This window comes from Chiloscyllium punctatum, chromosome 44 (genome assembly GCF_047496795.1).
Source record: "Chiloscyllium punctatum isolate Juve2018m chromosome 44, sChiPun1.3, whole genome shotgun sequence".
In the NCBI taxonomy this organism is placed as follows: Eukaryota; Metazoa; Chordata; class Chondrichthyes; order Orectolobiformes; family Hemiscylliidae; genus Chiloscyllium; species Chiloscyllium punctatum.
This window is the reverse complement of record NC_092782.1, coordinates 2702384-2727823: the sequence shown is the minus strand read 5'-3', so window position 1 is coordinate 2727823 and position 25440 is coordinate 2702384. Positions and strand designations below refer to the sequence as shown.

Below are 25440 nucleotides of genomic sequence, written 5' to 3'. Positions count from 1 at the left end.
GGCTGTATGGGGAAGCGACAGTGATTGGTTGGACTGGGAAAACATGTCGTCATTAGACGAACCCCGGTGACTGTAATTGGTTAGGCTGGGAAAGGCGACGGTGATTGGATGGACGAGGTGGGCAGCGTCTTTATTTGGTTTGGCTCGGAAGGGTGACGGTGATTGGGCGGAGAGGGGCGGCCTGTGACTGGTTGGACGGCGAGGCTGCGGTGTTGGGTTGCGCAGAGGGGCGACCTGTGATTGGTTGGACGGCGAGGCTGCGTTGTTGGGTTGAGCAGAGGAGCGGTCCGTGATTGGTTGGACGGCGAGGCTGCGGTGTTGGGTTGAGCAGAGGGGAGGCCTGTGATTGGTTGGACGGCGAGGCTGCGGTGTTGGGTTGAGCAGAGGGGCGGTAATGGAGACGCTGGTGCTGGATAATGGCGCGAGTACAGCGAAGATCGGCTTCAGTGACAAGCGAGTGAGGTGAGAGCGGTGGTGGAGAGAGGATAGTATGGGTGAAGGTGAGTGTAAGAGTGGGAATGAGTGGGGATAGTGGTCAGGATGAGGTAGGGGTGACAGGGAGGAGGGTGGGGGTGTGGATGAGACTTGGAAGATGCTGGGGATGATGGTCAGAGTCACGTGGGTGAGCATGAGTGTGGGAGTGGGAGTGGGAGTGAGAGTGGGGATGGGAGTGAAGATGAGGTAAGGGTGACTGAGGGTGGGTATGGGGGTATGAGTGGGGATGATGGTAAGTATTCCTGATGAAGGGTTTTTGCCCGAAGCTTGGATTTCCCTGCTCCTCAGATGCTGCCTGACCTGCTATGCTTTTTCGGCACCACTCTAATCTTGACTGCTCACTTTCGCCATGATGGTGAGGATGACAGTGAAGATACAGGTGGGAAGAGCGTTGGAGGGCTGAGTTATGGAGGTGATTGGGTAGCGGATGGGGAGGGAACACAGACTCCAGCTCCATTAATCTCCTCTGCTGAAAGGCCAACACATTCTGATCACATCTCCCTTTTCCTCCTGCAGTGTTTTGCCCAACTGCCAGTTCCGGTCCAGGACTGCACGTCTCAAAACCTTCACCTCCAACCAGATCGATGAGATCAAGGATCCCTCTGGCCTGTATTACATCCTCCCCTTCCAGAAGGTGGGTGCCTGACTTAATTATACTGACGTGGGTTTGTTAATGTGTAAGATTGCAGTAAGCCTTGCTGTTGCATTGTGTTCCTGTGTGCCTGAATGAGGACGAACCTGGGAAGGGGTGGAGGGTGCTACTGGTAACTGCAGTGATTGAGTTAGCTTTTCCAGAGATGGAAAACTTTACTGGGCTCAGGTGGAAATTTAGTACTGGTAACTGGGCAGAGTAACATTCCTCTAGTTACTGGGAATGTGGTAATGCAACATCAGAATTTAAGCATGTAAATGTAATCTATTTCAAGGTAGTGATAACAGTCTAACCTTCACACACTCATCAGGGATTGATTAACTCAGAGTTAGTATATTTAAAACAGGAAAAATGTCATAGGTTAAAAAGCAGACATTGCAGGAAACCAAATTTTCTGTCTGCAGCTTTCAAACACAACAGACTAACTGGCAGGTAGAATTTTAACATTGTATGCACACAGTATGTGGAGTCCTTAAAGCTGAGTCTTCTGAAAGGCAAGGTACACTTACAACAGTCTGAACTTTATATTTGAATTTCCAAATGCCTAATGCTCTATCAAAAATGGGATTTAGATAATGAGTTGTGTAGCTCAGAATATTGCTAAACACATGGTAGGTTTAATTTCTACTCTGTCTCAGGTAAACCTGGGACCTTACCTCTTCCCCTGGCCCTGAGAGTGGATGCGAATCAGAAACCACCACTGATGTAAACTGTCAAAAAAACTGATCAGATTGAAGCATTGTCAGTCAATGTGCCAAGGCCATTTTTTCAGGCAAAGTAAACCTGAATCAACGAAAGCCAGCTGTTGATGACTTATTTATCATGTTGAATGTACGCAGAACAGGCCCTTCATCTTATTCAATTCATACTCTGTCAAACCTCCTCGTGTCCTTCTTGGGAGTGCCTATGTGGAGTTTGCACCATCTCCCCATGTAAGTGTGGGTTTTTGGGTGTTCTAATTTCCTCCCATGTGTAGGTTATGTGGATTGGCCATGCTAAATTGTCCTTAGTGTCCAGGGATGTGCAAGCTACATAGATTAGCCAAGGTAAATATGGATTTGCAGGTATTTGCTGAGTCTTAGTGGTATTTTCTTTGGAGGGTCTGTGCCAACTCATTCGCTGAATGACTTCTACCAGCATTGTAGGGATTCCATGATTTTGTGCAAAGAGAAGAAAAATGGGACGAGCTAAGTTGTTCCTGCAGAGAGCTGGTATGTTCTTAATAAGCCAGGAGGTCTTCCTTTCGGCTGTCATTGATAAAATATATAATCATTACACAATGTTTATTTAATTCACTTTCTTTTTTCTCTCTTTCATCCGGATAAAATTACTGCCTGAACTATTTTACTGACCATATTGGGTTGTGTAAAACTTTGGAGTATGAAAAGGCAACTTCTGACTTCAATGTCCAGAAATGCTGTTTTTTTTTCATCACTGCATGCACAGTTTACATTGTATTATCTTATAATTTCCCACCTTAAGGGCTACTTGGTGAATTGGGATGTACAGAGGCAAGTATGGGATCACCTATTTGGCAAAGAAATGTACAAGGTAGGTGCTTGCTCATGATTTGCATATTGTGGTGATTCTTACTTTGTGAACCTAACTTTTGATTCTTCCACACTCTGTTTTCCAAGTAACAGTCAATACCAGTGAGTGCCCTGGTGGCATCTGAGATTCCACCTTTGAAATGTAAAAGTCTCTTGCTTGACCACATTCAGCTGTCTTATTCAATAAAGAGTTGCTAATCGTTATGTACAAGAATCTTTGTATTCCTTCAGATCCTCAAAGATATGCAACAGCAACAATAGTCTGCCTTAATGTAATGCTTTTAACATAGGAAAATTTCCCCAATGTGTTTCACAGGAGCCCGAGTCAGACAAAACTTGTCACCAATCTAAAAGAACCATTAATATTCAGGGATTTAAAACTTGGTCAATGGTAGGTTAAAAGGAGGTTGTAAAAGTGGAAAGGCACGTAGATTTAAATAGAGCGCTGGAGAGTTATGGCTGATGGTATGGTAATTAGTGGTGAGGTGAAGTGAGTGAAGGATGTACAAGAGACCAATGTTAGAGAATTATAAAATTCTTGCGGAGTTGTATCGCTAGAGGAACTTAGCAAGATAGGAATAGTAGGAACGGGATGATTTGAATTAATGAAAAACAATTATAAAATGTTGCAGAGAAGCTAATAGCAATGAGGAAGGATGATGTGCCATGCATTGATATTGTACACTGTATTCTTAAGTATTGTCTTCCTCCTCCTCAAGTCTCTAGTCACCACCCTGTCTCTCAGAACACTCCATATAAACTGCCCCTGAATCTCATTTCTCATCTCCAAAGTCCCTGATCATTGATAAAGATTGAGGAAAGTAATTTTAATATTGCTTTATTTAATATTTCAGAATCCTAGATTAGGTTAGTATCATAGAATCCGTACAGTATGGAAACAGGCTTGTCGGCCCCAAAGGGTCTGTTTCTCTGCTGTACATCTCTGTGACTCTATTTGCTTTTATTTTATTCACCCCTTAACATATCATGCATCTCTATATTCTTCTAGCACAGTCCAACTATTAGTGTTCGTTAAGAGCAATACAGACATTTTACTTTGATCAGAAATTGACTAAACTTCAAAAGTATGTAACTGGATACGTACTTGTGAAGGAGATACATAAATGTAACTTCTAAATATCAGTGAAGTCTCCTGGGGAAGTGGGATGCGATCTTCAAGAGATTTCTTTTTCAAGTTCGTTGTATGTATCTTTGAACTTTAGTTGTATGCTTACAACACCACAATATTTTCACAATAGAGAACCAAATTTATAAAGCTGATTTCTACAGCTGTGTCCATGTTAGTCTGGTGTTAGTCTACAGCTAGTCCGGTGCCTAGTTCTTCTATTGGTCTCTTGACGTCTATCGACTCAGTAAGGTGACTGCATTAATTTTTACTGTAACAACCGTTGTGTTACAATAGTGTTTTTCTCTCTCCCATTCTTGACAGGTTTTCAAACATGTAAATCAGAGCTAATTTCAGAGACTGTTCTTCACGTGATTTAAACAACTAATAGATTTGTCAGGTCATATTTAAATATTTTAAAATTTCTTTGCAGGTGGACTTTCCTGAAACCAATATAATCATCACTGAACCATATTTCAATTTTAACTCCATTCAAGAATCAATGAATGAAATTTTATTTGAAGAATACCAATTTCAAGCAGTCTACAGGACAAATGGTGACCATTTATACTTGCTTTTGTTTCTCTAACAGGGTCAGTTAGTCTCAGTAATAGATTATTTGATACAATTTTAAAACTAGTAATATGATTTTGATATTTTGAATGTATTTTTCAGCTGGGTCACTCAGTGCTTACAAGTATTTTGAAGAAAATAAATCTGAACTGTGCTGCCTTGTGGTGGATAGTGGTTACTCTTTCACACACATTGTTCCTTACTGTCAAGGAAAAAAGATGAATGAAGGTATTTGCAGGTAAATCAGAGTAGTAAATCTGTATTTATATTTGTGCTGCTGAGTGACATTGTTAAAACTTTAAATTGTGTTCATTTCCGTAAAGTCAACACTGAAGGTTATTGCATAATATGAATTTTTTTTTCCATATTAATTGGTTTCTCAGGTATTTAAAAATGCACAGAAATATAGCTAGTAACTATTGTGTATCTTCTCAGGAGCAGGAAGAGAGAGGTGAGTGGGTCCACTGGGATTGTAGTGACTTCAAAATTATTTTCTTGGGCTACTGAGAGATTGAAACAAAGGCCATCATTTATGCAGACTATAATCCAGCATGTCAATCAGCGATATTTGTGGTTGACCTGCCATTTTGGCTTATTGATGGAACTTGAGGGTCAATAGACATGTTGAAAGGGGAAAATTTCGCATTGTCATTACTGGTGCTATTTCTACTAAGCATATAAATGCATTGCAAGAAAGTATTTGCATTTTCATGGGCTACTACTTCAAGATATTCTTGCTTTATGGAGCCATTAACCTTTGTCAATTGTGGCTGCGATTTCTTTTTTTTTTGTTGTTTGTTTCTAGTCTACCTAGCAAGCCCTAGCACTATAGGGTAGGACTTGCTGAATTTGGGGAATAGCTAGGTCTGAATGTTGGTAAGATGCCTGCTTTTGGTTTGTTGAATTCCAACATTGTCCCTCTGAATGTTCGGTGAATTTCTACAGTGTGTCTTGTAGATTGTACACACTGTTGCTACTGAGCATTCGTAGTGGAATGACTGAATGTGGTTATGTTGGATATATTACTGCCAATGGAAAACACAAAATAACTTAATTATATTCTTTTCTCCCTAGGATTAATGTAGGAGGGAAACTACTTTCTAACCATCTTAAGGAAATAATATCCTACAGGTATGGCTTTCAGAGTTATTAGCTTTAAAAAAGAGGTGATAGTGAGTAAGTGTATACTGAATAGGGTGTTCTCTGATTTTGTGTTAGAAATTGTTTCAGTTGATAGTCACCAGAAAGATTGGTTGTGAGCAAAGGATTGCTTCCTTACAAAATACCTCAAAACTAATAGTATATTAAACTTATCTCCAAAACACTTTTTTAAAAATTTTGTGAAGTCTAAGTATTATACTAATTTGTTAACTACATTTATAAAAGTCTGCTTTAGTTTGTTTTCTGTGGAATGGGAATGTTTTAAAGGGAAATTTGCTTTTTATTAATTCATAGCATACCAAGCTAAGTTGTGAAAGGTTTATTATGGCTGTTTGAATAGAGACTTAATGGGTAATATTGTGCTGGAAGATTCTTGCTAATCTTAAAAAGGGATAATAATGAGTATATAAGTAATTGAAAATGACAAGCATATGATTCAATAAGAAATTAAACTAATTACGTAAAATGTCCCGCCTTCCATTGAATTAGAAAGGCGGCAAGTTAAATTTTGCATACCTTCAGTTTACGAATAGTCTCACCTATAATGGTGATGTGAAACCTGATGCACTAATCCTATCCTTGGCACAGTTACTTAGTTTAGTCATGCCTGGTCCTCTTTGTAAACCATAGCTTGGTTTGTAAGGTGCTTTGTTCTGAAGAATCTGACGCGCAGAACAGGCAATTTTGTCCAACATGTCTTTACTAGTATTAAAGTTCTTTAGTCCGTAGAGAAGGCACTTTTCATTCATCTTCCATTGATTCTAAAGGCATATTGTTCTATTCCTTTCTCCCTCGTGTACCGACCTAGCATGCCCAATTGCTCTTTCACGTGAATGCCTCTGTGTGCAGTTTGGCCACTCATAGAACAAATTTCAATCTTCTTCTGCGGGCTTTGTTAGGTCTTTTCTAACTTGCAACCGAGGTAAAAGCTGATGATTAAGAGGGTGATTCAATGTGCCATTCCTCATCAATAGCTAATAGTGTGAGAGACAGTTTGCACCTATTGGTTTTCACTAGTTCCCTTGCTAAAGCTGACCACTGGAAGTGATCCACAGAAGAGATTTGGGTTGAGTTTTCATTTTGAGAAGATTTAAATGTGAATGGTTTGTGTTGCATTATCAGACTGCAGTTGGGAGCTTTTCTTGTGTAGGTTATCCAGAAAGGCGTAGAGGTATGCAGTGTTCCAAAGGGGTTGTGATTAACGGCAATGCTTGATGTTCTTGAAATGTGTCAAGTCATGTTCTTTGTAAGCCCTGCACCCCTTCAACCGGATGTGTCAAACCAAAACTGAAAAGAAAACTCCAGGATACTATTTTTGAATGAAACACAAAAGTCTTCAGTTAGTTATGAAATAATTTGCTTGTTTTAAAAAAAACTGAGTTTTTGATATCAAGTTCCATGTTTGGCAAATTGAATTTTAAACACTTGCTTCAAAACGTGGTCCATGCAGTGTGTTTAGCACATTTCTGGGGTAGGATATTTTGATAGATCAAATATCCCAACAAATTGGGATCTGTTTTTTGTAATATATTCTATATGTAATGAATTATGTTCTATATTCTAAAATGTGTTTAAATATTTACAAAAGTACCTTTGTATAAATTTCCAATAAATCCGGCTTAAGAATCAAATTTTTGACTGGTAGCAAGTACTGGAGCCATATTATGGTCATGTTATGAATAAAACCAAACATTGTACTTCAGGAGTATTGTATTGCAGAGATATCTAGTAAAGAAGAAAAATAGAGTTTTTGAAAAGATTTGCAGCTTGATTGTAGATTCGTTTGCCAAGTTGGTGTGGTTTTCTGCAGACATTTTGTCACCTCACTAGGTGACATCGTCAGTGCGTCTTCGATTTGGTATTGCTAGCCTGTCCAGCCTGGTATTTGTGTGTGTCTGTTTTTTGGTATTTCTGCTTCTAATGGGCGGCACGGTGGCACAGTGGTTAGCACTGCTGCCTCACAGCGCCAGAGACCCGGGTTCAATTCCCGCCTCAGGCGACTGACTGTGTGGAGTTTGCACGTTCTCCCCGTGTCTGCGTGGGTTTCCTCCGGGTGCTCCGGTTTCCTCCCACACTCCAAAAAAAGATGTGCAGGTCAGGTGAATTGGCTATGCTAAATTGCCCGTAGTGTTAGGTAAGGGGTAGATATAGACGTAGGGGTATGGGTGGGTTACGCTTTGGCGGGGCGGTGTGGACTTGTTGGGCCGAAGGGCCTGTTTCCACACTGTAAGTAATCTAATCTAATCTAATCTAATCTAATTCTGAGTGGTTTGTATATGGGGTCCAGTTCAATGTGTTTACTGATTGAGTTCCGGTTGGAGTGCCAAGCTTCAAGGAATTCTCTCTCATGTCTCTGTTTAGACTGTGCTAAGGTGGTTACATTGTCCCAGATGACTTTGTGTCCTTCATTGTCCATATGGTTGGAAATGAGAGAGCAGCTTTGAACTCTGTCATAGCAGAAAACCCCCAGGAAAACAGCAGAAACACTGCAGGCATATTCTCAATGCAACCTGGAAACAATCCAACTTTCCTAATGAGCTATGGGAGTCCTTGACATGTGACACGCCACACCTCCCCCATATATGGCCAGGTCTGCAGATCTCATACTGGATGTACTCAAAAGTCCTCATTGCTGTAGAGTGGAAGCAATTCATCCTTGAGTCTGAGGGATAACCTATGAAGAATCGCGTGGAGTCCAAACTAGAGGACATAGGTTTGAGGTGAGAGGGGAATGATTTTAAAAAAAGACCTGAGGGGCAACGTTTTCATGCAGAGGGTGTACTGAACTGCCTGAGGAAGTGGTGGAAATGGGCACAATTACAGCATTGAAAAGGCATCTGGATGAAAATGAAAGGAAGGGTTTAAAGGAGTACGGACCAAATGCTGGCAAATGGGATTCAGTCACATTGGGATGTTTGGCCGGTGTGAACAAATTGGACTGAAGGGTCTGTTTCTGTGTTTTATGCTTCTATCACTCTTTCTTTGTTATAGCACGGTGGGAGGCCATTCAAGCCATCACAGCATGGAAACAGAACCTTTGGTCCAACCCGTCCATGCTGACCAGATATCCCAACCCAATCTATTCCCACCTGCCAGCACCCGGTCCATATCCCTCCAAACCCTTCCTATTCATATACCTATCCAGATGCCCTTTAAATGTTGCAATTGTACCAGCCTCCACCACATCCTCTGGCAGCTCATTCCACACACGTACCACCCTCTGCATGAGAAAGTTGCCCCTTAGGTTTTTTTTTAATATATCTTTCCCCTCTCATCCTAAACCTATGCCCTCTAGTTCTGGACTCCCACGCCCCAGGGAAGTGACTTTGTTTATTTATCCTATCCATGCCCCTCATGATTTTATAAACCTCAATAAGGTCACCCCTCAGCCTCTTCACTCCAGGGAAACAGCCCCAGCATGTTCAGCCTCTCGCTAATAGCTCAAATCCTACAACCCTGTCAACATCCTTGTAAATCTTTTCTGAACCCTTTCAAGTTTCACAACATCTTTCCGATAGGAAGGGGACCAGAATTGCACACGATATTCCAATGGTGGCCTAACCAATGTCCTGTACAGCCGCAACATGATCTCCCAACTCCTGTACTCAATACTTTGACCAATAAACAAAAGCCGCCTTCACTATCCTATCTACCTGCGACTCCACTTTCAAGGAGCTATGAACCTGCACTCCAAGGTCTCTTTGTTCAGCAACACTCCCTAGGACCTTACCATGAAGTGTATAAGTCCTGCTAAGGTTTGCTTTCCCAAAATGCAGCACCTCACACTTATCTAAATTAAACTCCATCTGCTACTTCTCAGCCCATTGGCCCATCTGATCAAGATCCTGTTGTAATCTGAGGTAACCTTATTCGCTGTCCTCTACACGTCCAATTTTGGTGACATCTGCAAACTTACTAACTATATGCTCACATCCGATCCTTGTGGCACTCCACTGGTCACAGGCCTCCAGTCTGAAAAACAACCCTCCACCATCACCCTCTGTCTCCTACCTTTGAGCCAGTTCTGTGTCCAAATGGCTAGTTCTCCCTGTATTCCATGTGATCTAATCTTGCTAACCAGTCTCCCATGGGGAACCTTGTCGAATGCCTTACTGAAGTCCATATAGATCACATCTACTGTTCTGCCCTCATCAATTCTCTTTGTTACTTCTTCAAAAAATTCAATCAAGTTTGTGAGACATGATTTACCACGCACAAAGCCATGTTGACTATCCCTAATCAATCCTTGCCTTTCCAAATACATGTACATCCTGTCCCTCAGGATTCCATTGAACAACTTGCCCACCACCGAGGTCAGGCTTACCGGTCTATAGTTCCCTGGCTTGTCCTTACCACACTTCTCAAACAGTGGCATCACATTAGCCAACCTCCAGTCTTCTAGCACCTCACCTGTGGCCATCATTGATACAAATATCTCAGCAAGGGGTCCAGCAATCACTTCTCTAGCTTCCCACAAAGTTCTAGGGTACACCTGATCAGCTCCTGGGGATTTAACCACTTTTATGCGTTTCAAGACATCCAGCACTTCCTCTTCTGTAATATGGGCATTTTTCAAGATGTCACCATCTATTTCTCTATGTTCTATATCTTCCATGCCCTTTTCTACAGCAAACGCTGATGCAAAATACTCATTTAGTATCTCCCCCATCTCCTGCAGCTCCACACACAGGCTGCCTTGCTGATCTTTGAGGGGCCCTATTCTCTCCCTAGTTAGCCTTTTGTCCTTAATGTATTTGTAAAAACCCTTTGGATTCTCCTTAACTCTATTTGCCAAAGCTATCTCATGTCCCCTTATTGCCCTCCTGATTTCCCTCTTAAGTATACTCCTACTGCCTTTATACTCTTATAAGGAGTCACTCAATCTATCTTGTCTATATCTGACATGTGCTTCCTCCTTTTTCTTAACCAAACCCTCAATTTCTTCAGTCATCCAGCATTCCCTGTACCCCTCAGCCTTTCCTTTCACCCTAACAGGAATATACTGTCTGTGGACTCTTGTCGTCTCATTTCTAAATGCATCCCATTTTCCAACCATCTGTTTACCTGCAAACACCTGCCCCCAATCGGTTTTCGAAAGCTCTTGCCTAATACTGTGTGCATGTCTGCAACCACTGTCAAAACGAGTATCTCACCATTGCTATTTCTTGCAAACCCCTGGGGAACCCTGCTCATTCAAATACACCATATACTGATCAACCTTCAGTCATCTTATCAAAAATCTCTAGCAAGTTAGTTAAACTGGAGATGGCATGGACTCCCTGAGGTGATCCAACACAGATTTATTAATTAACTGCTGTGCACTCTTGAAACTGTTTTGTTTTGTCCCAAATTATTGTTTCTAGATGTTTTCCAACCATTGAATTTAAACTGATTGATCTCTAGTTGTTCAGTTGATTCATATGTCTTTTTTGAATAAAGGGCATTCTGCAGTCCTCTAAAACTATCATAGTCTGAGGAAGTCAGAAAAATTATTGCAAGTGTCTTTGCAATTTTGTTCTCTCTTTCCTCCGTACCCTTGGTTCTTAATTGATGGCTGTGCCTTGTCACCTTTTAAGTGTAGATAGATAATTTGTTCAATGCTGCATCCTCGTTAATTTTAATAACAAGTGACTTTTAGATCTGGTCTATCCTTTTCCATCACTACTTTAAATTTAATAGAATTATGGTCGCTGGCCCCAAAGTGCTCCCCCCCCCCCCGCCCCGCCAACTCCATATCCTGTAGCAGATGTGTAAGGCTACCAGCTTTCTCATAGTAGACATCGAAATATACAGGCCAATAAATTGAGCACAGGGTAGATTTGTTTAAACCATGTAAACCACACAACCTCGAAGAGTCCTGGAGAACACACTATTGTGGCATAGCAGTGAAATAGTACATTGTGTATGAAATGATATAACATTTCTCTCCTTAAAAACAATGCAGCAGCATAATAGAAGATCAAATAAATGTCATTTTCTTTATTATGTTGTTGCAACTCTTGTAATTAAATTTACTCCTGACTCTTAAATGGTAGGAGTGTTGCCTCTAAATCAAGCTACCAGCTGTGCCTCCAAAATATTTGATGCAGAACTGTTGATCATAAACTTGGTGTCTCTTAATGTCTGGAGCTCAGAAGCCCCTTCTGCCTCCTAGCTGCTATCTCTTGAGGTTCCTGCACACATGAGTTCCAACTCAACCTGCAAGCCCATATCTAAAAGAGTTTAAAAGAACCTTCGTAGTAAGCTTTTAGTCTGTACGTAAATAAGCAGAGTGAAGATCTGGTGACTGGAGAGATGGTAGATTTTTAGAGCATCTAAATGTAATTAAGTCTCTATAAAGTAATTAATTATGTATATTTAATACAATATTTCTTTGTGAATTAGCGTTAGCTGCAGCAAAAGAATTTCTGTGCACAGACAGGGAACAGATGACAAAACCCAGCTCCTTTAGTGCTATTATTGACAAATGGAGGTAACTGCAATGAGATAAATCTGGTTTTGTTCCAGCCACACCATAGACCATTCTAACACCAAGCGGGAAGAATGCAGAAAGAGAAGATTCTTAAACTGTGGTAGTACATTTCCTGTGATGTTTATTGGTCAGAGGATTTTCTGTTATATAATAATTAGATATTATAGCATGACAGTTTTCTTTTCTAGTATTCATATTCAGTTAACATTTGTCTGTGAACTTCATTTTTACCCATTCTGTTTTTAAAACACAGATAATGATGGTTTATGGTATGTGTGAATTACAGTTGGGTATCTAGTATTTAACAGCGCAGTGGAGCAAAAGTGGTGGCATGTTGGTATTTGCACTGAGCATGGCTGTACCTTTTGGCATCCTTGACATTTGTCAGAACTGGAAGGAGGGTCCTTGAGTTTTGGCAGCATAAGATGTCCCTTATTCTTAAGGTACTGACAAGGAAGAACCCGAGAATCATTTTGAGTCTTTTTTTTAAAGTAAGATGGGTTTTATCCAAATAAAGATTTTGAAATTTGTCCATTAACTTCATTTCCAGATTAATTTATAATAAACTGACCACCAGTTGCATGTTTCTAAAGCACCATTCTCAGGCAGTTCACTCATGGATGGGGAGGACTGGTGGCTTAATGTTCCAGGATGCAAATGCAACAGGAAGGATAGAAAGAGAGGAGGGGGAGTGGCGTTTTTGATAAAGGATAGCATTGCAGCTGTACTGTGGGAGGATATTCCTGGAAATACATCCAGGGAATTATTTGGGAGGAACTGAGAAATAAGAAAGGAATGATCACCATATTGGGATTGTATTATAGACCCCCTAACAGTTAGAGGGAAATTGAGAAACAAATTTGTAAGCGGATCTCAGTTATCTGTAAGAATAATAAGGTGGTTATGGTAGAGGATTCTAACTTTCCAAACATAGACTGGGACTGCCATAATGTAAAGGGTTTAGATGGAGAGGAATTTAAGTGCATGCAAGAAAGTTTTCTGATTCAGTATGTGGATGCACCTACTAGGGTAGGTGACTGAGGTGTCCGTGGGGGAGCACTTTGGGGCCAGCGACCATAATTCTATTAGATTTAAAGTAGTAATGGAAAAGGATAGATCAGTTCTAAATTGGAGAAAGGCCAATTTTGACGGTATTAGGCAAGAACTTTCAAAAGCTGATTGGGGGCAGATATTCGCAGGCAAAGAGACAGCTGGAAAATGGGAAGCCTTCAGAAGTGAGATAACAAGAATCTAAAAGTATATTCCTGTTAGGGTGAAAGACAAGGCTGGTAGCTATAGGGAATGCTGGATGACTAACAAAATTTGAGGGTTTGGTTAAGAAAAAGAAAGAAGCATATGTCAGGTACAGACAGGATAGATCGAGTGAATCCTTAGAGTATAAAGGCAGTAGGAGTATACTTAAGAGGGAAACCAGGAGGGTAAAAAGGGGACATGAGATAGCTTTGGCAAATAGTGTTAAAGAGAATCCAAAGGGTTTTTACAAATACATTAAGGACAAAAGGCTAACTAGGGAGAGAATAGGGCCCCTCAAAGATCAGCAAGGCGGCCTATGTGTGGAGCTGAAGAAAATGGGAGAGATACTAAATGAGTATTTTGCATTAGTATTTACTGTGGAAAATGATATGAAGATATAGAAAGTAGCAAAATAGATGGTGACATCTTGCAAAATGTCCATATTACAGAAGAGGAAGTGCTGGATGTCTTGAAACGCATAAAGGTGCATAAATCCCCAGGACCTGATCATGTGTAACCTGGAACTCTGTGGAAAGCTAGAGAAGTGATTGCTGGGCCTCTTGCTGAGATATTTGTATCATCAATAGTCACAGGGGAGGTGCCGGAAGACTGGAGGTTGGCTAATGTGGTGCTACTGTTTAAGGGTGGTAAGGACAAGCCAGGGAACTATAGACCAGTGAGCCTGACCTCAGTGGTGGGCAAGTTGTTGGGGGAAATCCTGAGGACAGGATGTACATCTATTTAGAAAGGCAAGTACTGATTAAGGATAGTCAATGTGGCTTTGTGCATGGGAAATCTTGACTCCCAAACTTGATTGAGTTTTTTGAAGAAGTATCAAAGAGGATTGATGAGGGCAGAGTGACAGATGTGATCTATATGGACTTCAGTAAGGCGTTTGACAAGGTTCCCCATGGGAGACTGATTAGCAAGGTTAGATCTCATGGAATACAGGGAGAACTAGCCATTTAGATACAGAACTGGCTCAAAGATAAAAAACAGAGGGTATGGTGGAGGGTTGTTTTTCAGACTGGAGGCCTGTGATCAGTGGAGTACCACAAGGATCAGTGCTGGGTCCTCTACTTTTCATCATTTGTATAAATGATTTGGATGCGAGCATAAGAGGTACAGTTAGTAAGTTTGCAAATGACACCAAAATTGGAAGTGTTGTGGACAGCGAATAAGGTTACCTCAAATTAGAACAGGAGTTTGACCAGATGGGCCAGTGGGCTGAGAAGTAGCAGATGGAGTTTAATTCAGATAAATGCGAGGTGCTGCATTTTGGGAAAGCAAATCAGATCAGAACTTATACACTTAATGGTGAGTTCCTAGGGAGTGTTGCTGAACAAAAAGACCTTGGAATGCTGGTTCATTGCTCCTTGAAAGTGGAGTCGCAGGTAGATAGGATAGTGAAGAAGGCTTTCCTTTATTGGTCAGAGTATTGAGTACAGGAGTTGGGAGGTCATGTTGTGGCTGTACAGGACATTGGTTAGGCCACTGTTGGAATATTGCATGCAATTCTGGTCTCCTTCCTACCAGGCGGATGTTGTCAAACTTGAAAGGGTTCTGAAAAGATTTACAAGGATGTTGCCAGGGTTGGAGGATTTGAACTATAAGAAGAGGCTGAACAGGTTTGGGCTATTTTCTCTGGAGTGTCGATGGCTGAGAGGTGACCTTATAGAGATTTACATAATTATGAGGGGCATGGATAGGATAAATAGACAAAGACTTTTCGCTGGAGTGGAGCAGTCCGGAACTAGAGGATATAGGTTTCGGGTGAAAGGGGAAAGGTATAAAAGAGACATAAGGAGCGACGTTTTCACACAGTGGGTGGTACGTGTATGGAATGAGCTGCCTGAGGAAGTGGTGGAGGCTGGTACAATTGCAACATTTAAGAGGCATGTGGATAGGTATATGAATAGGAAGGGTTTGGAGGGATATGGGCCGGGTGCTGGCAGGTGGGACTAGATTGGGTTGGGATATCTGGTCAGCATGGACGGGTTGGACCGAAGGTTCTGTTTCCATGCTGTACATCTCTATGACTCTATGTCTCTCTAACTCAGTTCAGTGTCATCAGCCTGGACAAGCTGAAGCTCAGGCTTTTGGCAGTGGTTGAGAACTTCATGAACTTACTGAATGTAGTAAAATACACAATGACAGATCAGTCAAATTGCAAATGTAACTATGCTATTTTGAAATATGCAATTAAAAACAAAATGGAGTCGCAGGTAGGTAGGATAGTGAAGAAGGTTTTCCTTTATTGGTCAGAGTATTGAGTACAGGAGTTAGGAGGTCATGTTGCGGCTTGAAGTTGCAATTATGGCTGCATGAGAACTTTTTTCTTGAGGGTTACTTGAATCCAGCCCAGTTTCCTTTGAACTGATTTGTTTGACTTTTTTTTATGGGATATCGGCATTGCTGGCAATGGCAGCAATTTTGTCCTTCTCTAATTGCTGTTGAACTGAATGGCTTGCTGGAAAGATACAGATGGGAATTAAGAGTCCACCACATGCTTAGAATATGGATCATATGTCGGCCAGACCACAGAATGATTTGTAATAGAATGAAGTAGTGGGACTTATGAAAACCAATGGTTCATGATCACAGTTACAGGGACTAGCTTTATTAATTTAAATTAAACCAATTGCTATGATGGAGTTTGAACCTATGGCTTAAGCACCTCTGGATGCTAGTGACATTACTATAACACCACTTTAATCAACTTAACAATTTGTAGGAACCTAGATCAGATTCTGTAGTTAGAGTTCAGATAAAACAAATTATAAATGTGGACTAAAAAATTCTGATGGAAAAAAAATGATAGAAGGATATTAAGCTTTGCCAACAGGAAGATTATTGTTAAAAAGTTGAGGTTTTTTATGATTACCATATTTTTGGGATTTAGGGTAAAATGGAGAACCTGTGTGGCTGGTTGTTGTTGGAGACCAAGGTTGTTTCGCTTTGAAGAAAGTGCAAGATTTCACACTTGGAAAGCAGGAACCAGGAATAGCTACACTGCTGTGAATTGATTATGGATCTCCAAGTCCCAGTGGGTTGCTAGGAAAGTTTAATTTTATAAATAATTATACTTTTAACTGCTTAATTAATTTCAAGAATTCTGTTGCAAATCTAAATGATAGCCATTTCTACCTGGATAAAAATCCAAGGGATTCATGTCTTAGAGATGGAATTTGAGTGGAAAAGTCCATGGTCATTATGAATCAGGTGGCAAGGTGGCTTTCTAACAAGTATCACTGAAATTCACAGACAGGTTCAGTCCAAAAGAGAGCAGAGAGGGCTAGGGGTGGCAAGTCTCTTTGGTTCTTGACACAAAAATGTTCCTATTGAAGAGATTGAAGTTGCAAACTTCACATATCTTTGACTAAAGGAAAGGATCTACAGGCTAACCCATAACATGCAAGTCAGTTCGAGGATTAGAAATTATCTGGCTAGAAAAGGAAAAGGTAGTTGAAAAAAAGTTCAGACCAGATCTGTGTGGAAGGGAGTGTCTCCTTGAGGGACAAAGTAAGATATGACTGCAGGAAGATTTTTTTTTGTTTTAAGTGTTAATTTGGAAGTTATTTTTGTAGAGTGTTCATTGCCTATTAAGTACTGTTTATTCAATGCTGCTTTTCATTTCTTACAGTAAAAGTTGTAAAATATGAGAACTTGTGTGATTTCTTCAATAACTGAGGATTTCAGTGTTTTTTTTAAAGTGATGGTCTGTTTGGGGATCATGACATTAAAAGGTGGTAAATATAACTTGACATTTTAATAGGACATCTGTTTCTACTATCTAACAATTATCATCAAATATGTGATATCAGATACTCTAGTGATTTAGCACATTGTATCAAACAACTTATCAATATGCTAAATGAATAATTTGGATTGGTATTCATTCCCAAGAATATTTGATTGTTATATTGATGATCTATGCCTATTTCTGTTTAATTCAAATGGGGTAAATCAGCTGTGCAAACACTAAAATGTGTTGATTGAGATCTCTCTCTTTAGACAGTTGCATGTGATGGATGAGACGCATGTTATTAATCAAGTGAAGGAGGATGTGTGTTATGTTTCTCAAGACTTCTACAAAGACATGGAAATAGCACAGTAAGTAAATGCACTGGATCTGAGTTAAGCCAAAATATTAGTCAGTTCTGCAGCTTTTCATCTTCACAATTGATCTTAACTTCACCTCAGGGTTCTCATTAGAACTGTCTAATGAGAAATTGGCACAGACCAATCATTGGCACAAAACCACAAGCAAAAAAAAACTCAGCTGCTGGGTACCAACCAACTTAAATGCATTAACATTTGCAAATGCCATATGATCAATCCTTCAGGAATGCCTCTAACTGATGTTGAAGCCCTGTTCTATGATGCAGAGTCATCCCCTTCTGGTGGAGAAGTGGGAGTGTCATCATTAAACATCTACATGAGCAGAAGTCACATCTCACCAGGTTATAGTCCAACAGGTTTATTTGAAATTTCAAACTTTTGGAGCATAGCCTCTTCATCAGATGAAATGAGTTTGACTTTGTCCACCCCTGTCCAACACTAGTACCTCCACGTCTACAAGGGAGGTAGAGTGGTGGAGATAAACGTTTTGAAAATACATTAGAGGCAAACAATTTAAAAGTTTGTCTTCACCATTAAAAGTAACAGGCGGAATGCTAATTATTCAAAGTTTTGGATTGCTGTGTTTATTTGATGAAGAAGAATGTGATGTGTGTTTAGAAAGTGAGAGGTCATTATTCGTAAATTACTGTAAGCAGGTCAACTGGGTGAAACTGTAGTTGGCAAAAAGTGTTAGTTACTTGAGTTTGATGATTTGAAGACAGTCTCCCATGCAGATGATCCTGGCTGAAGGAAAAGAGAAACCTGTGCAAATTCTTAACACGGAGATATTGGTACCCTAATTAGAAAAGTGAAGACATTCCTTATTCCTTATGTCATTCATGAAATCAGATGAAAATATTTTATTAAATGCATCAGAAGAATAATTGGAATTTTAAAATTTTATCTAGGCTAAAAGGTAAAGCAAACACTGTTATGAGAGATTATGTGCTTCCAGACTTCAGCACAATCAAGAAGGGGTTCTGTAAGGTAAGTTATCTGAATAAGTCATTTTTAACTATCAGTGCACAGAGATGGAACTTTGACATTTCATCTCAACTCATTTCCATCACAACACCGTTCCACTGTTCACCTGAATTATTCACTAACTGCCACTGTTCATCCAGTGCTACTGCAGGGAAGCTAGGAAATGTAATATAATCTGTCAAGTTTAAAATATAAACTAATTAGCACATCAGTGTTTAGGTTGGAGTCCTGGAGACAGCAGTATTCAAAGCATGCAAATACATACAAAGTTTTGTGTGTACAGTTCCCTATTTGAATAATTTCAAATTAAAGCCTCAGATATAAGTTTTGTCTAACTTTGTGCATGTTTGTGATTTTTACAGTTGCATGTATGTCAATTACATAAGGATATTGCTATATTGCAGCAGCCATTTATTCATGTAAACATTTGAAAACTTCATCATTTTTCTGATTACTTTGGCTTTGTGTTGCAGACTTCATTTGGAAAGTCACTTTTTGTCCTATATGGTTTGTTCACAATGGTGCAATAATACCACAACACAGGACTAATGACATGGTGAACCAGCATCTTGTTTACCAGGTCACACTGCAGATTGACAGAGTTTATATGAATAGCTGACTGCAGCACTATTGGGTCTCGAGCAATCGAACCCTTTTGATATCTGAATAATGTTTGTCTGCCATTGGTGCAACCTTCTTTTCTTGAAAGTGCTTGTAATATCTTGTTCTTGTACTTTAGGTTCACATCTCGATTTAGTGAGGGCTAAATTCCAAATGTTTTATCAGCGATCCATATTCATTCAGAGAATGAGAAGCTTCAGTTATGGGGCAGATTGAACATGTTCAGTTTCTTTTTGAAGTGTTCAAAATCATGTTTTCTATCAAGTACGAACCTCACCTATGATGCTTGGAATCTAGTATTTAAAGTTTCTCAGATTCTTAAATTTATTTTTAAAAAATGTTTAAATTTCTCTGTCTGTGATGTTTACTTTGGTCTGACCTGGTCAGTCCAGACCCATTGTTATGAGTTGGCTGCCCTCTGCCACTCAGTTGAAGGACCATTAGCGATAGGCAACAAATACTTATCATGTTGGTGATGTTAACATCTCAGGAAATATTTTAAAATGTTTCTCTCCCCACTCCTCTCACCGTAGTCCATGGTTCTGAGAAACTTTTACTTCTGCTGTTAATCTTTATTCAATTCCTTTTTAAAAACCATTGCCTAGATCTTGCAATACAGGAAGAGGCTTCCAATTCAACTTGCAATATGGATGCAACTTGGAGCCTTAAGGAAGTCCCAACATGTGCACAACCGTGGAAGTTAAATGTCTGAACAGTTTACTTTGCCTATACTAGTCCATGATTGGTGAGAACCATACAGAATTGGGATTTTCATTGATGCTCTAAAGCTGGCTGAACAGTGTAACTTTAAGTAAATTAGTGCGAGTTTAAAACTTGCAGAATTTCTCAGAAGCCACCCAAACTACAGGCAGTATGCACCCTCGCCCCAGCCAGTACCATAGGGCCAGGGAGGGAGGAGAATAGTGTCAGGTAGGGTGAGGCATTGAATGTTGTGTGTAAAGGGGATTGAGTTGGAGTAGTTACTGTTGGGGAGTTGAGGTGTGATGATTACTGTTGTTGGTGGCATTATGAAGTTTCATAGTTGTGGGCGGTGTTCAAGGTGGGACTGATTACTGTGGAATTATTACTGTCAGGTGGGGATTGGCTGGTGTGATGAGTCAAAGTGGGGATGATCATTGTTCCATGGGTTGGTGATTGGATAGGAGTTCACATTCAGCAAAGAATTGCCACTCGCTGGAAAGTGAATAATAGAAGAATTTGGGACATTAAACTTAACAGAATGCAATCTTAATTGTCATCAAAAAAGGGAAAGGGTGTGGTTTGACTTCCCCCAATTATCCTGCACTGAAGTTGCATTTTGGGTTCATTCCTCATTTCTGAAGGAGCTGGGAGAAGAGGTGCCAGAGAGAAATGTGGAGCTTGGTCTGATCACAAAAATCCAATGGTATTTGCCACTTCTTGAAAGATGCAGTCTTTCATATGATTAGATCTGTCTGTTTCACACACTCATATTGCTTTCCAGATCCATATGTTGCAAATGGTTCTTTTTCCACGTTTAGATTGATATTCTGTAGTTCTTGGGAACATTTCCCTATCTACTTTGCCTAAATTCCCCATGATTTTGAACACTTCAAAAAACAACTGAACATGTTCAATCTGCCCCATAACTGAAGCTTCTCATTCTCTGAAATAATTTTGTAAACTATTCTGCACCCTCTCTAAATTGTTCATGACCTTCCTAAAATAGTGTTCAGATTGAGGGTTCAACCACACTTTTGTTCATAGTCGTTTTGTGAACCAATTGCTCATCTTGCCCTGTCACGTTCAAATGACTGCATGCATACTCTTGAGTCCGTCTATTCCATAACTCTTGCCATTTATTTTATATTCCTTTTCCTTGTTGTTCCTACTAAAATATATCGCTTTACATATGCTGCATGACCACCTATTCCTCAGTCTGTGGCGTCATGACATTGATCATTATCTTTCTCAAAACTCAGTATTTGGAAGTTTCATGTCAACTGCAAATTTGAAGTTGTGTGCTGTATGTTGTCTAGGTCAATAAAATATATCAAAAAAAGCAGTGGATCGATTTGTAACTCCTGGGAAACCTTCATCTACACTGAAAATCAAACATTTGCCTGTACTGTTTGTTGCTAGTAAGAGAACGGTGTAATGTGTTTGAAACCTTCTTTGATATGGGAAATTCTTGAGTTAAGCATTGCAATTTGATCTTTTGAGGCTTGTAAATGCACATTGCTTCCATGGTTACGTAATAGACCTGGAATACTGTTCACCGACAAATCAGTTTTTTGGGGGTGCAAAGTTAAACTGTTTGATGTAAGATTATCTTTTATGATTATGCTCTGGGCAACTTCTCCAGGATGCAGTGCAGACTAGTAATCAAATACAAAGCCACTGTGCAATTTGCCCATCATCAATCAGGATATTATTATGTTAAGTACTGGGTTTCCTTTAAGCCTTTGCTTACACATCCTCCCTACAGCTGCAAAGTCCTGTTTTGGATTGAATCGAGAGATAGACCATCTGCTCTGATTACCATTACTTTTACAACTCCAAATGGGCATTTCTGTTGCCTGAAGTTGGGATGGTTGCTTTAATATATAGTTTGTTAAATGTTTGAAATTTTAGATGAGAAACAAGAGTTCTGATCTAGAAAATTCAAAATAAGTAAAGCATGTTTGATTTTTCAAGGCAAAGTTTAATCAATGTTCCTATTCCAATTCATGTTCCCCAGCAACCTGTAGCTTCTGATAAACATAGCTCAGAACAGAGGCAAGAGGATGAGTTAACTGCTAGGAAAAATGCATGCAACTCAGAAGTAGGGACTCCTTTCTTTTTCATTTTTATTTTCCCTTTTTTTAATAGACCAGTGTCTAGTTTGCTTTGACATTAACCTACCAAATGATGCAGCTGGGTCTAACACAACTGTGTGGCGATTTGGAAATTTCCAAATTTCCCAACATCTTTTAGGACTGCCCCCAATTAGTAACTTTGTGCCAGAATTCATTTCTGTAAAGAGCTACCTTATATGTCTTGTATTGTACATGCACATAATATTTTGAGGTTTACTTTAATAATATCTATTCATCTTTACACATAGCTACTATCAAATTCCTTTGACTGTGGCATCTCTACTCTTCAACTTTTCCTTCATCTCGTTTGCAGTTGTCTTCTGGTGTGTTAAGGCTTTGGTTCTTACTCTGCTCTGGATCATCTGAACCTCCTACCCTGTCTGCCTGTTTGCAATTCTCTCCCTTCCTGGACCTTTTATGGTAGTGTGGTAACCACCTCATGGGATGTATATTTAAGAAAACTTTTGGACTCCCGAATAGCTAGTTCAGTTCAGGATGTTGATAATGGATCCCGGATGCACAAGACTAAAGCTTATCCATTCCCTCCATGATGGTGAAGACACTTCTTGTGCTGCTTCATATTTCACATCCAGTTCATGCTGTTAACTGTTCTTGCTTTGGCTGATTCTTTACTTCCCATTCTCTCGCTTGTTTTCTTGCATTGCTTCCTCTAACACTTGCTATCTTCAATCTCCGTTAGCTCCATTACTTAATGCAAATTATTTGAATAACATGCTTTTTAACTGCGGAAAAGTGCTCATGCTCAGATGCTGAACTTATTCATATTTCTATTTAGCTGTTGACAAATAGCCTGTAATAATCTTCTAAACAGGCAACGTTGCTTTTTTTTTAAATGAATCTTTAATTATATTAGTTTCTTAATTTTTTTTCTCATTTAGCCTCTGGAAGAGATGGTTTTCAGTGGAAAATACAAGACAAGTGAACAGATTCTGCGTCTAACTAATGAGAGATTTGCTGTTCCTGAAATTCTCTTTCATCCTTCTGACATTGGTATTCAGGAGATGGGAATACCAGAAGCAATAGTTCATTCAGTGCAAAGTTTACCTGAAGGTGAGTAGCTTCAGGAATGAAAACCATGTTTCACCTCACATTTTGCATATATATTGTCGGAGTCCTAATCTGCATTCAGGTAGCAGTGAAAGCCACCGGGGTTTAGATAATACCTTTTAACAGCTTAATGCCCTTAGGCACTTCACAGGAGTACTATCATTCAAAATTTGACACTGAGCTGCTTAAGAAGCGATTAGGATAGGATTTGGGCAAAGAGGTAGATTTTGAGAACATCTTAGAGAATAGAGAAACTGAAATGCTTAGGGAGGGTGTTCCAGGGCGCAGGACCTCACAATGGTGAAGCGATGAAAATTAAGGATGCTTAGGAGGCCATAATTGAAGGAGTGTAGGGATCTGAGTTACAAGGCTGTGGTGAAATTTGCAAACAGAGATTTTAATTTTTTTTCTATGTGCTCATCCAACTGCATTATTATAATTTGTATTCAGTATTTAGTATCTATGATTTGTATTCAGTATCTATGATTTCCTTTCATCATGTTCATATCCTATTTTTAAGAAAAATCAAACCTGTTTTTTCTCAAAGCAGAAATGCACCCACATTTTTATAAGAACATCATTCTGACTGGTGGCAATACCCTCTTACCGGGATTCCGAGATCGTGTTTATGCTGATGTCCGATCTCTTACTCCGTGTGATTATGATGTATCTGTTCTGCTTCCTGAGAAGTAAGTTTTGTCGTCGATATACCATGAGTACTTTATTTTAAAAGCATTGCTTGAGCGTGTAGACTGCCTTCTGTGAACATTTTATGCACATTTTTTTTCCTGTTATACTATGCATTGTGTGTGCCAGTTATGGAAGAACTACTTGACTTTGTCTTCCCACAGTATCTGCTGACACTACTCTATTAAGCTGAAATATAGCCCCAGTATAGGATCCTGTTAGGCTCATTTATAACTCTCACATTTTTCCTAATTTTAAATAGTTTTTAAACAATCCAGTTAGTAGCTCGTCAACATTGCAAAGTGTCTCCTGTGAACATTGTCCTACGCTTTATTTTTGGGTAATTAGCTGTGAATTATCACAGAAGTGGGGTTATTACCTCACAGTCATAATGTTTTACAGGGAGATTGGAATGATTCTTACATAAAACAGAATAGCAATAAAACCCACATTCAAATTCTATAATACATGCTAACACAAATATATGAAGGAGATTTCAAGGCTGTATTTATTCTGTGTTATCACAAGTATATTTGCAAGTGTTTGATCCGTATCATTGTTGTATACATTGTATAAAACGTCATTAGCAGAAATATCTGGTGGGATGAAATTAGCTGACAACTTTACATTTTCAAAATGAATGCAGTGCACACTTGGTTGTTTGCCTGATTTTTGCGTTCAAATACCCCTTCATGCTACCTACCCTTCTCTTTTATGATGCTTCCTTGTTGTTTCACTCTAATGACACTGCTGGCTATTATATATACCTATGTCCAGGCACTATCAGTGAAAAGAATGCAGGGTTTCATTCATGGCTCCTTGAAGAACTCTCCCTCCCTCCAGCAAGTGAGTGTACTGGAGTAAAAGGAAAGGGTCATTAGGAAATCCCAATGAGGAAATAAGGGCACCTGTAAGTGATCTCACTTCCTACAGTCCATATAAGCTTTGTCCCTTAATGCTTGGTACCATTTTGGGGTAAAATACAGTGCATTTCTAGCACTAGAATAGTTCAGTTCTTGAACTGGCAATTCTCCCTTAATGAAATATGCAATTTTCATACCTTTCTTACTGATTAGAGTTGTATTTTGCCAGGCTTAGAAATTTTGCTCTGAAAATGAGAGTCTCTTATGAAAGTCATGTGATTTCTATGATATCATTTCCATGTTTAATGAAGCAGTAACACAAAGTGGTTGTTCTTTCTTGCAGCCCTATCACATATTCTTGGGAAGGTGGAAAACTGCTGTCTGAAAGTTCAGATTTCATGGACTTGGTTGTGACCAAAGATGATTATGATGAAAGTGGGCATTGCATCTGTGAGGAGAAATTTGATATCTGAAACTAAAAGCTATGTAAATTAGAGACATTGAGTTGTTTTTAAAAAAAGGTGCTGCAGATTGCACTACTGACACTTTGAATAGAGAAAAGGTGTTTCTTATGAAATGATGCTGTAATTATAACTGTTTTATAATAAATTTGAATAATTACCTTAACAGTGATGTGTGCTCATCTGACTGAGTCATTCATTGGGCTTATTCCTGATGGTTTGTCAAAGGCAGTTAATTTATTTGAAACAGAGGTGCCAAGAGTGGAGAGAGGCCATCAGTGAGAACTTCCTGTGTGTATTTTGGGTGAAAAAAATTGTAATGTCATTCTTATATAAAGTATGTTTATAATTTCACTGCATACTGTAAAAAGTATTTTTTTAACTGTATATCTGACATTTAAAGAATTGTTGAAGTTTGTCCAAATACTGTGTTATAGCATTGCTTTTGAAAATGTGCATATTTTTTCTGTTGTGGTACTATTTTGACATAATAAACACTGTCTTCAAAGTCAAA

The 25440-nt window shown here is 39.5% G+C and overlaps 1 protein-coding gene across 2 annotated transcripts; it reads left to right on the top strand.

Moving 5' to 3' along the window:
* Nucleotides 1-369: 369 nt before the first annotated feature.
* Nucleotides 370-25440, top strand: LOC140466669 (actin-related protein 6). 2 transcript variants are annotated; one of them, XM_072562109.1, is made up of 11 exons: nt 370-462; nt 1012-1129; nt 2630-2698; nt 4257-4380; nt 4499-4634; nt 5471-5527; nt 17298-17396; nt 18314-18392; nt 22747-22918; nt 23466-23604; nt 24809-25440. In XM_072562109.1, the coding sequence occupies exons 1-11, from the start codon at nt 395-397 to the stop codon at nt 24936-24938; spliced, it is 1191 nt and encodes a 396-aa protein (XP_072418210.1). In that variant the 5' UTR covers nt 370-394; the 3' UTR covers nt 24939-25440. The 2 variants fall into 2 exon arrangements, with proteins under 2 accessions (XP_072418210.1, XP_072418211.1); XM_072562110.1 differs by lacking the exon at nt 2630-2698.